Source organism: Aphidius gifuensis, linkage group LG3, assembly GCF_014905175.1.
Source record: "Aphidius gifuensis isolate YNYX2018 linkage group LG3, ASM1490517v1, whole genome shotgun sequence".
Lineage (NCBI taxonomy): Eukaryota > Metazoa > Arthropoda > Insecta > Hymenoptera > Braconidae > Aphidius > Aphidius gifuensis.
Window position 1 is genome coordinate 3,865,012 of NC_057790.1, and position 15,128 is coordinate 3,880,139.

At 21.8% G+C, this 15,128-nt stretch overlaps 1 protein-coding gene across 4 annotated transcripts in view; it reads left to right on the forward strand.

Moving 5' to 3' along the window:
* LOC122851499 (neuronal acetylcholine receptor subunit alpha-7) overlaps positions 1-15,128 on the forward strand; it is a 112,239-nt gene that overhangs the window by 72,291 nt on the left and 24,820 nt on the right. For 2 of the 4 annotated variants that reach the window (XM_044150762.1, XM_044150760.1), the window contains exons 8-10: positions 1,852-1,927; positions 3,437-3,631; positions 9,017-9,103. In XM_044150762.1, the coding sequence (XP_044006697.1) occupies positions 1,852-1,927; positions 3,437-3,631; positions 9,017-9,103 (358 nt within the window). Of the gene's footprint in view, positions 1-1,851; positions 1,928-3,436; positions 3,632-9,016; positions 9,104-14,794; positions 14,882-15,128 lie in introns of all 4 variants that reach the window. The other 2 variants (XM_044150763.1, XM_044150759.1) reach the window with 2 other exon arrangements.

The following is a 15,128-nucleotide window of genomic DNA, read 5'->3' on the forward strand; positions in this document are numbered from 1 at the left end:
ACAAGCCAAAATACATTAGTTTGAATTTCGATTGTGAAACATGAATGTTGTTGTTGTTGTTGTTGTGTGTTGGGCTAGGTTTGGACACACAGGTGGTATATATTCTTCGTATACTTGTCTGCATAGATATTGTCCATACCTAAGCCTTGTGCTTAAGTGAATATGCCCGGGTTTAGTCAGACTAGATGGCTATAAATTTGTGGCTGATGATGTTTTGCAAGTTTGCATTTTCACTCACTCACAATTAAACCTTTATCACACTATATTAGCCAAAATAACAAATTAAATTTATACATATTTGAATAATTATAAAATATAAATAACATACTTTAAAAAATAGTAAAAACATCTTATCATTTTGTAGAAATAATATTGTAACATGTTGAAATAGAGAATTCAATTTAAAGATATCAGAAAATTTCAACGAGAAAAAAAATAAATAATCATATAAATCGTGAGGTTTTGTTTTTTTAATTTTATTTTATCAATGTTTTAATGAGTTCTCAGCGTTTTCAATTTATTTTCTATATTAATTAAAAATATATTATTGAAAAAGAAATATAATAAAGTACATTGACATCTGTCGTTTACTTATACATGACTTTAATCGACAATTAATATTTTTTTTTTACCTATAACAATGAAATTTTCTCATAAAAAAAACTTGAATAAAATAATAATTTGTTTGCATGATTTATGTGTAGAATTATTTTTAATTTTTATAAAATTTAAATTTGAAGGATCAATTATTATCACTTGATTTTTTTTTTTATTCGTGCAAACATTATGTATTTATTTTTTTATATATTTTTAAAGATAATTCTGTGAGAAATTTTTAAGCCTTTATTTGAGATATAAAATATATATTTTATTTAATATTTAAAATTTAATATTGAAAGGTATATTTTTGATAATTTATCGTTTGAATATCTTAGAAAATAACACGCATTTCAATATGAAAATGTATTTCCCCTCTGCAATAAATGTTCTTGTTGAAAATAATTCATGCAGCTGACACATTGGCCATTAGAAACACCTGCACGTTTAACGTGATTAGAATGTCGATCTTACCCAGATATAATAATTTAATACTGTTCGTAATCTCATACATACATATATACAAATATTAACTTTTGAAAATATAATTATTTAATTTTCACACTTTATACAAATAACAACAAAACTCACGTAATTCAATATTATCACCATAAAATAATATAATTGAAACAATTAAATTTTATATTCATTAATTAAAAAAGTTATTTACCTTTGTATATAAAATATTACTTTTTTTTTTATAAAAAAACAAGCTGTAAATTAAAAAAAAATAAATATAAATTTAAAGCTTCAATATCACAGTTTTGTCACAAAAAATAAATTACCTTTTTTTTAATAAATAAAAAAAATTAACACAAAATTTTAACTTTACACTAAAATCCCATTCAAAATGAAACTCTAAAAAATTTTATTCATTTTTTTTTTTTACAATAAAATCATTTCTCTATGAAATAAAGTTAATTAAAAATAAAAATTTATAAAAATAAAATATAATTTTGGTAATAATACAAACTTTACTATTATGATTATTATTTATTTAATTTTTTCATTTATATTTAATTTAATTTTTAGCATTTTATATATTTTTTTATTTTCATAAAAGCATGTAATTTAAATTGCGTATTAAATTTTAGTTCAAATAAAATTAACGAATGTAGATTAATTGTATTTTGTCAATGTTTGCATGAAGTATAATAATAATCGCAATTTTATTTGTGTTTTTTTTTTTTGTTTTGTATGTATAATAATAACTCTAATTCATAATAATAACTTGAAAAAATTTTTAATTATTAGCTTGATCTCGTACTCAACTCAGAGGGAGGAGGTGACTTGTCTGATTTCATCACAAATGGAGAATGGGACCTCATCGGTGAGTCTGATTGCACCCGAGTTCGCGGCTTTTACGACTAGCCACGCACTCGTCAGGTGTGTAATTATGCGCGTGATAATTTAAACGTCTGAATTTTCCTTTAAAATTAAAATCTTTTTCATCTTTCATTTCTATAAAAATAAAAAATTAATACTAACAAACTATAAAAAAAACTTTTAACTTATACAAATGAAAAAAAGATTGTAAAAGACCAAAAAGGAAAAGAAAAAAGTATATATACTTATATATATTTTTTTTTTTTAATATATTATATCAAAACTTGAGTCAAGCAGTAAACCACAAAGTTTACAAAATTAATCCATAGATTATATCATAAAAAAAAAAAAAAAACTAGCGTTTAAATATATTTACATGTATTTATAATTTTTTTTTTTCTCATTATACTTTTTATCTATTCAAAATTTGCTTTTAGTCGGGTGTAAAAAAATATTTAACGATTGTAATAATAATTTTTTAATGCTGCAAAAATTATGGTTACTTAACCAACTACTAAAATAAGTTTAAACAGTCAAGTCCATGATTGTCTGCACTGAGTAGAAACAAGCAAATTTTCGCTTGTCTGACTATATGAGATTCGTACTACTTGGAGAGTCAGACAGGCGAGGATTTAGCGGATTCTCATCAAGAAAATTATGTCGAAAATATTAAAATATACAGAAATTTTATATACAGTTTCCTCAATTCTTTTATTATTAACTGAAAATATTTATTGCAATGAATTTCCACACAAATTTCTTCAACAATTTGACTAATTTTTTACTTATTTTCATTTAGTTATTCAAATTTTTTTAATGTATTCGATCAATACCATATATATTTTCTAATCATATTTTTCTTTTAGTCAATTTTTCCACATGACAAATACGTGATAAATATATAAATAGATAATTCATTTAAAATAAAACACCATATTTTATATTTTTATAAACCCAAATTGACAGAAAAAAAAAGACAAAATTGAACCGTGACTGCAGAATAAAATGTATAAAAAAAAAAAAGATACCTGCAGACAATATAGAAACGTCTGTTGATAAAATTAGATATTTTTTAGTGAAATGAATAAAAAAAAAAACTCGTCGACATTTCATTCACTCCTAAAGGTTTTCCTTTTTTTTCTGAATTTTTTTTTTATTTCATCCCTTCCTTTCAGTTGCACAGTTATTCGCGATAAGGAATATATAACTTTCAATATCGTTTTTTTTTTTATCCCCTTAAAGTCGAGACATTTTATCCACTTTTCGCCGCAAAAACTTTTTCATAAAAAAATAAAATAATACCAAAAAATAATGTGATAGAAAAAAAAAAAAAATTACCACAGAATAGTTTTAAAAATAATTATATTTTTTTTTTCACTTTCATTGTTAACACTTCAATGAATAAAAATTACAAATATATATAATTAATTGTAAGACGTTTTCTTTTCGTTTTTTTATTCTAGTATTGTAATGAAATAAATGCTCCAGAGCACAATAATTTAAAAAATTTCAGGAATGCCAGGAAGAAAAAACACAATAACATATCAATGTTGTCCAGAGCCATATGTTGATGTCACATTTACAATACACATCCGCAGGCGGACGTTGTACTATTTTTTCAATCTCATTGTACCATGTGTACTCATATCAAGTATGGCATTACTTGGTTTCACTTTACCACCTGATTCCGGAGAAAAACTCACTCTAGGTAATGTAATTCATCATATTCTGCATGTACATCATAAATTTTGCTTGATAAAATTTTTTTAAATTTATTTTTACAATTTAAAGCGCAACAAAACCACTTTATCTGACTTATCATATATAATTGATATATTTTTATATGCATTTTATTTCATTGATAAATTTGAGTCATTTTTTAATCTAATTTATTTTAAAAAATTATTAACAAAAATTAAATATATAAAGTTTAAAAAATGACTCAATCAATGTTATACCCTAATAATTTTTCTAGGCACAAATAATTTTTTTTTATTAATCAAATTAATTTTTTTATATAAAAAATTTATAACAACATTAAAATAATATATAAATTAACAAAAACAACAAAAATATTTTCACTTATTGATGAATTTTATAGTTTTTTTTTTCTTTTTTTTTATTTAAACTATAATTCTATTGAAATTTTTTTATTTTTAAATACCAATTGATGACGATTGACGTAAAAATATTCATCATAAATTTTTTTTTTTTAACATTTATTCATTCGTGTAATTTGTATACAAAGTGACTCAGTGATATGAATTCGTTTTTAAATTTTAAAGTGTGTGTGCATATATGTCTTTGCAGATAATATGACATCTTTTGCACTGATGTATATTTATATTAATGTATATATGCGTATAAAGTAAATAGAAAAACTACACATTCTTGTCACGAATATATGTAAGCAAGAATGATTGATGCTAGACGAGAAGACTCATTTCGTGTTACGTTCAAGCTCGTAAAATTTCGCGATATATGTCTGATACAAACTACAGCTTTTTCTTTTCTCTTTCCTTTTTTTTCTTCAAATGGGTTTTTATGCAACAGGATCGGATTTAACATCATGATAACATCAGAAAATAAGTATTTTTTCTCTGAGTGTATACATGTGTTTCGTTATCATTTTTATTATTATTTTTATGATTATCTGATTTTTCTTTCAATATTATTATATTTTTTTATGTTTGTGGAGACATACATGTATGTGAAATAAGTAAAATTCGTATGCGTACGTGATTTGAATTTTTCTTGAACTTATCTTCTTATTTATTTTTTTATTTTTATTTATTTTTATTATATAAATATACTTTATACTGAGGTATATATATATATTTTTTTTTTGTTATTTCATCGTATTGCCAGAGAATTTCAAAATATTCACACAAGAATTTAAAAAATTTTTTACTCAGTGTGAAATTTTTATTTTTATTTATTTTTTTTCCATTAAAATTTGTCTCTCTCATTCATCAAGGATAATTGGAACAAGTCTTGCAAAAATCATAATGATGACGTCTCATGATTATTTTAATTTTCATGAATTTTTATGTAATAAAACTAAAAATAATTTAAGGGACATTAAAACAATGCGTTAAAAAGCTGTTGAGAAATGAGATATACTGGAGGCAGTAAAAACACAGAAGACATCTTACAAACATCAATGGATTTGTTGAAAATAAAATATATATGAAAATTGAAAAGAGAAGATGAAAAAAAAAATGGCCAAACGGAAAAATAAAACCTTTATACATTTCATAGCACATTTTATTTGTGTCACTACATTCACTTGGTTTTAAATTTACAGCTTTTTTTTTATTTGACATTTAAACTCATATACACATTTTACGATTACAATTATTTTACTTTTTTACGATAATTACTAGTCATCAAACGAGTTACATTTTAAACTTGTAATAATTGAAAAAAAAAAAAACATTTCAAGTTAAAAAAAAGTATCTCAATTTTTGTATAAACTTTTTTGCAATATTTTTTTTAATTAATTATTTGAAAAATATTTGATTCAATTTACTAAAATAATTAAATTTAAATTTGAAAAAAAAAAAAACGAATTATTTTTAATAACAAAAAAAAAATTTAATAAACGATATTTATATTTTAGATAGAATCAATAAAATTGATGTAAATTAACCTCAAATTGAAATTGAAAAACGAGTAATTTGATATAGTCAATATTATGATTATATTTATCAATCGAATTGTTAATAGCATTTGGTATTTCATTCAATTTTACAATAATAATTATAATAAAATTGAACATATTATTGAGCCAATTTCCTGGAACAAGCTCGAAACCTGGTTTGTTTTTCGTAGAATATATAATTTAAAAAATTCAAAAATAAAAATAAATACGTATACATATGAACAGGTGATTTATTAATGTTGTTGTATATTGTGTGGTCGATTGGTTTAACCACAAATGTAGTGGTGCCAGATGTTTTGTAGCATATATAGTAAAATTGCTTGCTTTTTAAATTGGAGTCAGAAACTGTAAAATTTAAATTGCTGTCATTACCTTTACACTGTATTACTTTCGTTAAAATAAAAATAAAAAAAACGAGCAAATAAATTTATTGAATCACTGCTGTAAAATCATTAAAAAAATCAGTACTCTACTAATAAAATTTCAGTCTATTTTAATTATAAATAAAACATTGATTTATACATTCTTAAAAATTCTAAATAGTATTTTTTATTAAATGAATTTTAAACTTTTTTTAAAGATATTAAAAAGTGATCAATTTAATCCGATAAATTTTAATGAAAATTAAGATAATTTGGTACTTGAAAGATAATGATTATCGAAGAAATTTAATAATACCTTTGAAATTCTTTGAATTACTTTTACAAATGTATATATTGTTGAAAATCGAATAATAATTAAAATGGTTTTACAGTGTTATTTAGCAAAGATCAAATCGCATTAGAATGTCAGGTTGCATGTCATTTGACAATTAAGTCTTCTAACATTACAAACTGACCACATTATTTTTATTTATATTATTTATTTAATTAGATATACAGTGTAACCTATGGTAAAGCTCTTGTAACTTTGACTCAACTGAATCCTATTTCAAGAAACTTGTACAATTGTGTGTGGGTTGAATAATGTTATATGGTAACAACGAGTAACTAACTATAATCCAATTTCATTTATAACTTGTTCTGCATGTACGTCATCATCATTGAGAATAGTGATAGCTTAGAATATACCTCATTAATATATTACAAAGTTTAGTAAATTATCTAAACTATCGTTTACTTGATTAAGTCAATATATAATTGTTTAATATTTTTTTCAAACATATGTTCGATTAACGAAGAAAAATTTATATTACAATCAATTGAATTTTTACATTCAATCAAATGACAAGAGATAAATTCTATGAAAAACAATTTAAATATTTATTTACAAGTAAAATTGAGATATCTGTGCAAGATTATTTATGGTATCTATTAATTTAGCTAATTTCAAATCTCAAGTATAGCAAACTCAATAAGGCAAAGCTCAAATTTAGTCCTATAGTATCCTTAATTTGGTTCAACAAATTAACCAAATCTTTGTGGTTCAAGAAAATTAAATGATGAAACATGAAATTTAGAACACTTAATTGGAAAATATTTCAACAAATTCAACATCAAGACAAGACAACAGTGATAAAATACTTTTAAATTCCATAGAATGTCAAGTAATTTAGCAAAAAATTTGTTTTTCAAGTCAACATGTGACTTAAATATGTCTCTAAACTTTAACGATAATAAAATAGTTTCACTATAAAGCTTGAAAAATTTCATAAAAAAATATTAAAAACTATTATATAATAATTATTTATAAATTTTTATAAACTCTAAATATTATTTTTTTTAAGAATTTCAAATAATAAACGAGTGAAAATTGACATTTTTTGACATAAGACAAGATTGGAATTTCAATAACAGTTTAAGTTCATGTCACTGTAAATAAAAAACATGGTTACTAAGCTTTTCATGTAACCTTTCACTTTTTTTTTTATTTTTTTATATTTTATCAAGTTTATACAAGCTTTCACAAAGTGACAGATACATGGTTATACTTTGCAACGAAAGATAAAGATATTTTTTCATTATTTTTATTATTTTATTTGCAAAAAAATATACAAATTCTTTTTTTTTTTATTTTTGTAAATTTTACTTACCCTTGAAATTCTCATACGACAGTATTTATTTTAACGTTGAACATGGAGTTATTAAAAACTTTATTTTATTCATAAACCATTTAAATTGTGTAGATGTACTCTCTCTCTTTTTAAACCAATTGTTCTTCTCTTAAATTACATTCTACATTCGGTTTGTCAAACCACTACATACAAATGAAACAATACAAATACACACACACATCCTCAAACTCATACACTAGACAATTTACATTTATATTCTCTTATCTATGAACATGTTAAATTTTCCAACCAACTATATATAGACTGTCGTGGAGGGTCACAAGATCTTTACTTTAAAGGCAAATCCAAACTTTAGTAAAATCATTTGACTATGAGAATTCTAATTAAATACTTGATAAATGTTATGAAAGTTATAAAAAAAAAAAACACTCAAACTAGTCTAAAATTAATTAGTAAAAAAACAATATTTTTAAATTATCATTATTAATTTGATTTCAATTTGTCGTATTCAATTTACATTAATTTATTTCATTTTTTTTCTTTTACACAATCATTGTACAATTAATTATTATAACTGGTAAATTAATTTCCGTTTGGTTTATTTAATATAATTTCATTCTCATTTTCATACATAAATAAAATAATATTTATACATCATTAGCTGATAATTTGATGAGAATTTATATTTTCAAAAATACAAAAAGCTTGAAAATATATATCAGCAGAAGAAAAATTCAATACTAAAAAAATAACCATTCAACAGTAAAAATAAAAATGAAAAAAATTAAATAATTATGTTTGAAAATAAACACAGTAACTCTTTGTAGTTAAATTCATCATAAATCCTTCGTTTGGTCACCATGATACTCCGCAATATCAAACTGAAGCAAGCAAACAGAATATTTCGAATAAATAAATATCCATATGTAAATTTATTTGTGTATAAATGTGTGTGTGTGTTTGAATGTGTGTTTACATTTATTTATATAATTATACATTGATATATTATATCGTTTTTAAAACCTCTAATAGACATTTTTGAAAAAAAAAACAAAACAAAAATTCATCTTTAATCTACATAAACAAAAATTAAAAATATATTCATCAACGTCATCAATAACATACATAGCACCATCTTCAAATAAAATCTATTTTAATAAAATAGATTCTCATCAATCAGATAATTGATTTCAAGAATATAAAAAATAATTATTATTATTATAAATATCAAAAATTATTTGATATAAATATAATGAAAATTGAAGAAGATGAAGAAGTGATAATATCGCAAGAAGAAAAATAATATATAATATATAATAAAAAATAAATCAAGTCCACAAAATCAAAGGCGATTATTAAAATAATGCATTAATTGCTATCAGATGTGAATTATACAATAATTTCGGTATTCACAGGAGTAACCATTCTACTGTCGCTGACAGTCTTCTTGAACCTCGTTGCTGAGAGCATGCCGACAACGTCGGACGCTGTTCCACTAATAGGTATTGAACTTTCAACTTCTGTCGTTTCTAAAATTCAATTTTATTTTAATTATTTTTTTTATCATTCCAAAATAAAAAAAAAATAAATTCATATAAAAATAAAATCCTTTTATCCATCGTCAAACTTTTCCCAGTTCATTTATCTCATGATTCACTCAAGAGTAATTTTTTATATATCACATCAATATTGTCAATATTCTTTGAAAGTCTCTATCTGTATGTTTGTATGAATGTGTGAGTGTTAGTTATAATTTTTTTTTTTTTTTTGGCAAATAAAATAATAAACTTTTTTCTAAATGTTTATGTAAAATGTATAGGTGTGTCCCAGCTATAAATTATTAGACCACCAATAGGTAAAAAAAAAAAAACAAAATCAAGTAGTTTTGATATAAAAATCAAATTGATTCCATTGAATATATATAAACCTTTATTTTATTCATTTAAAACTACCATTAACCAGAATAAAGAAAAAAAAAATCCAATAAAATAACCAATTATCCTTTCTATTGTGTTTACATTACACGATTATTTTTATCCAACATCCAAAAAAAAAAAATTGTAGATTATGTATTATAAGAAAAACAAAATAAAAAATATAAATATTTTTTTGTTGGTCGTAGGAAGCTGAAAATAGAAAAAAAATAGTCATTACTCTTTGTTCTGGTAATATGAAAAATAAAAGCAAATAAAAATATTATTTTTTCTCTGGGAATAAGTGTCTTTTTGTTTTTTTTTTTTTTTTATGAAATTTTTATTACAAAAACAAAGAAAGAATAAATAATTTTATACAAGTAGAAAAAAAAATAAATCAAAAATTGATAATTAGAAAAAATGAGAAATAATGAAAATTGGAAAGATAAAAATTAGAGAGTGGTATTTATAGTGTTTAGAAGCATATGAGTGTTCAGTGATTTATACTGCATGAGTGATTTGACCAGTAGTCAGATGATTCAGTTCAATGCATTGAACTAATTCAAGATAAAAAAAGAATTTTAAAAATCAATTCACAACTTACTTTGATGATAAATTTTTTGAGCTTATTTTGAATAAAAACACAGACAGTTTATTTATTTATTTTAAAAAAATCTATTCAATTGCATGGTACTGGATGATTGACTCCTGTTCATTTTTTTTTGTATTGTTTTATTCTGCAAAGTCATGTGGTTTTACAGTCAATCGATGCTTTTAGATTGATGCAAGTATAAACTGATTTTACATTTAGATTTTTAAATAAAATGTGCTCTGAATAATAATATATTTAAAAATAAAAATCAGTTACTCAGCTTCCTGTGATCATTATGTTATGTATAATTTTTTGAATGTCAATAATTTTATCGTTGATTTTTCTCCAACTAATGACTCAGTGGTTACATCAATTAATCATCAAAATAAAATATATATATAAATTATACGGATAAAACTTCACAGCGATTAACGCGCAAGATGACTTGATGTTATCGATAATTTTATCATGAGTTTCTTGAAGGTTCAAAATACGTCAGTAGGTATCATATCATCAAGTTGCCCATGAGATCACTCCAAATATTTTGTGCTAAAAAAAAAAGAGAGAGTACAAAAAAAATGGAGCGTGAGGATATATCCGTTCATCATAATTGATGATATTGAGAAAGAGAGAAAATATAATGCTTTTTTTTTGAAATTTTTTTAAGCAATTATTATTTGATTTTTATTAAGCTTCTTTTATTTAAATTAAATCTAAATAAATAAATTGGTTGTGAAAATTTATATACAAAAAAAATATATATTTAAAATATTATTTAAATAATAACAATAATAATTTTATTATTTTTTTTAATTCCATATTTAACAGTGTATTTTTAAATAATTGCAGGAAAATTTTAATTAAAATACCGATAGAATTTAAAATAATTGATCCGATGATAAAAATATTTATAAAGAATTTTATTAATCATAGTAATTAAATTTTTAAATACAATAATAATATTTAAACTAATAATTATTAATTTATTTAAATATTATTTTAAAGTCAATATAATTAATTTTTTTTTTAATCATTCAATTAATCTTTTAATAGAGCTTTTTTTTATTTTTCTTTTGTATCAAAGCTTTGTCAATTAAGTCACACAAATTAAATATAGTAATGATTTTTTTTTTTATTATTTTTAATCAATGGTATCAAATAGTTTTGTTATTTTTTATTTTTATATATTTGTATCGTATTACCAATTAATTCTTTCGAGTTAAAGCTTTGTTTGGATTTCATTGACAGTGATAAAATACTTGGCTTTGATTGCAATAAAAAAAGAAAACGGTAGATGCATAAAAAAATTGATCAGAAAATAAATCAGGCAAAGAAAATAAAATGAAAAAATAAATTAAAATTTAATAAGGTTTTTTCTTCTTTTTTACTTTTGTTAGGTTTGTTTTTTTTTCTTTCATTGTTTATCTGTCAAACAATTGTTTATTTTATTTATTGATAAAATGTCGACAACAATAGGCGTGATTCATTGATTAAATTGATGATTGACGATAAATTAATTTAGCTTAAAGCGTTGTTTAGTGTAAAAAAAAATTTAAAAAATGAGCACACTTGAATCGCGTGACAAGACGCAGTAGAATTTTAAGAATGCTTGGTTGAATTTTAGAGAAATGAAAAATATACCAAGTGAGAAAGGAAAAAAAAAAATCAAATGTTTGGTTAAAGAAAAAAATAAAAAATTAAATTTACGTTTGACTTACGTTTGAGATACGGAAAAAAATCAATAAGACATATTCGTCTGACCAATTATTGACTATTTCTACTGTGTATTTAAAAAATATTTAAAATTACAAAAAAAAAAACTAGTTCAACTGAATTTACAATTTTATCTTTCAACTAAAAAAGGTTTTTAAAATCACCTAAAATGAAAATACAATATATTTATGATTTTTTAATAAATTAAAAATTGATTATAACAATAATTTATTGGAAAAAAAATATTTTTTTTTTTCAATTTATAAATTACATTTTTTAACAATCACTTAATGAATATTAAAAAAATTTTATTTCATTCATTTTATATATTTTTAAAAATAATTAAATGACAGAATGATTTATTTTTTTTTATTTATAATAAATCAAGCATTTGATAAATTAAAAATTTCATTTTTATATCATGAGTATGAAAATTTTATTATTTTTTTTATTCTCAGTATAATCCATTTTGTTGATTTGTTTTCTCGAAATTTTCATCATTGCGTCCATCAAATATATACTTGTTATATATAGAATGAAATAAGTATGCCAATATAGTGCACACATGCGTGAAAAATAAAATTCTGTGTTTATGACAAATCGATTTTCTTTGAATACAATCAAACTCATATAAAAAAAAATTCGGAGAAAATAAAAAATTAATTTATATAATCATTGGTAATATAAATAAATTTAAAAAATAATTAAATTCATTTAAAATATAAATTACATTGTCGACACCATCGTAAAATAAATTTTAAAAAATTCATCAAATGTTTTTCATTTTTATTCATACTACTTGCAGGAAAAATAGCAGCCATTTTAATAATTTATATCCTTGTCTAACAAAGCACTTGCTTTCTCAGGAACAAAAAAAAAATAAATACATTTTATCATCATTAATCATATTGAATTGATTTAATAAAAAAAAAAAAATATAATAAACAACACAAACTTTTGGAATAAATAGGTATTATTTTTCTGACAAAAGGTAAGTGACCAAATCAAACACAAGCAGATCTCAATATCATTATAATCTTACGAAATAAATAATAGCAGTGTGCACAATTATGAAATTAAAAATAAAGCAAAAAAAAAATTAATAACTTACGATTGAAAATTAAAAGTTACATGAGAATTTAAAAGTAAATTGGCGAAAATATATGAAATAAATAATACAAAAACACAATAATATAAATATGCAGGGAAAAAAAAAATAGAAAACAATAAATGAATATATAAATATGAATAAATAAATAAATAAAAGAACTAGATGAAGCAGAGTGTTCCATATAAAAAAAAAATGTTAAAATAAAACTAATAAATAAAAAAAATAAAATAAAAAAAAAATACTGAGACTCACGAGTGTTTGTGGAAAGTCCTTGCTCGTATTCCAACTCACGTTTTGGACCCGGGATTACCGTTTTTCATTCTTCACTGTGCATTGTTGAGATACATATACTAAATCCTCCCCTTAAAACTATATTTTATTATTATTATATTTTTTTTACTTTATTTTCAAAACCATTTTTTATGATTTTCTACATTTTTTTTCATTTTATATATTTTTTGTCATTTTAAAATACAAAAAATTCAATAATCCATCTTGACTTTGATGTAGAATTTTTGTAAACTTAAATTCAATAAATATTCAAGTATTTTATAATAAAATTTATGATAAATTTTAAAATAATGATTTTTAGATTATTTTGAAATTTACCATCTGAATCGGTGATAAATAAAAATTGATTCAACAAGCTGGCGATAAGTTTTACACTTGCCACATGATTCAAATAATAATAACAAAAAAAAAAATATAAATTTCAAAGCAATTGAGTTTACATTTAAATTTTTATAATCAAATAAACATTTGAATTTTAACGTTTGTTTGTTTGATTTTTTTTTTAAACTATTGTTGATTTATTTTGTAACAAGTTTGTGTACCTGAGTTGCTTTGTTGTTTTGTGAATAATGAGAGTTGCACTGCATCTTCTCTCAAGTTTTATTGTTACAAGCATCTAAAAACACAATCTAGTAATCCAATGTGTCTCACATCAAATTCTCGTTTCAACTTCTTGTATACTAAACAACTTTATTCTGACGTTGCTTTATGCAATTTTGAATCAATTATCATATACCAATGATAATAACTAAAATATATTACGCATAATAAAAATTAAAATATCAAGTCATTTAAATAAAATCCATATTTACTTTTTATAATTTTTTTATACATTTATTTTACATCAATTTTTATTTTTAATATTTTCGTCTAAAAAGGTAAATCAATTTTCTAATAATTAAAAGCCACTACTTATACATATAAATATTTTTTTTTTCAAAGTAATATTAATAATTATTTTGGTGAATTTTAGTTGTTGTTAAGTGACTCTTTCATACTCATCGTCTTTATAACTTTATCGTGTGCCATTCTCAAAAGCACCAACTGTGATTACGTTACCCCAAAGTTTCAAGTTTCATAACTTTATGCAAACGGCTTGCTTCATACACACATATCATATATATATATAAATTTTAGATATATATCAAAACTTGTACAGAGTATTATCTCTTCAAACATTCATCAAACATATGAAAAAAATTATAATACCATAAGCTGATGTTGCGCACACAAAACTCTATTATTATTATTGACAAAAATAAAAAAAAAATCAAGAAATATTTTGATATTACAATTAATTTTAAATAAATATGATATTGAGATCTGTATTGTGTAACAATAATTTCACAATAAAAAATATATCTATTAACAAAAAATATATTTAAACTTATTTATTTTTTAAAACTATATATTTTATTTTTATTATATCATTTAAAAATAAAAAAAGGAAAAAAGTTTTTTTTCAATTTTTATAATATATTATTGAGTAAATAATTATAATTATTCATTAATGAATAATTTATTATTTATTTTTTATTGAAGAGACAATTTTTGGTCGATCATGTTGTTTCAGGAGTGACCATTTTGCTATCGCTCACGGTGTTCCTGAATCTCGTTGCTGAGACCCTGCCACAGGTCTCCGACGCAATACCTTTGTTAGGTACTTGATTGACCATTATTAATCTTATTTAAAAAAAAAAAAACATTTAAACAACAATTTAATAGTAACCATACATCTCCATAACAAACATTTTCGTTTTTTTTTTTTTTCTTTTTTGTAAATGAAACTTTTAATTTGATTTACTTTGTTTTGATAAAATTAAAAAAATATTTAAATTTCAAACAAGCTCCATGACAAAAATTTGATTATAAAATAAATTTAAAAAAAATATTTTATTGATTTAAAA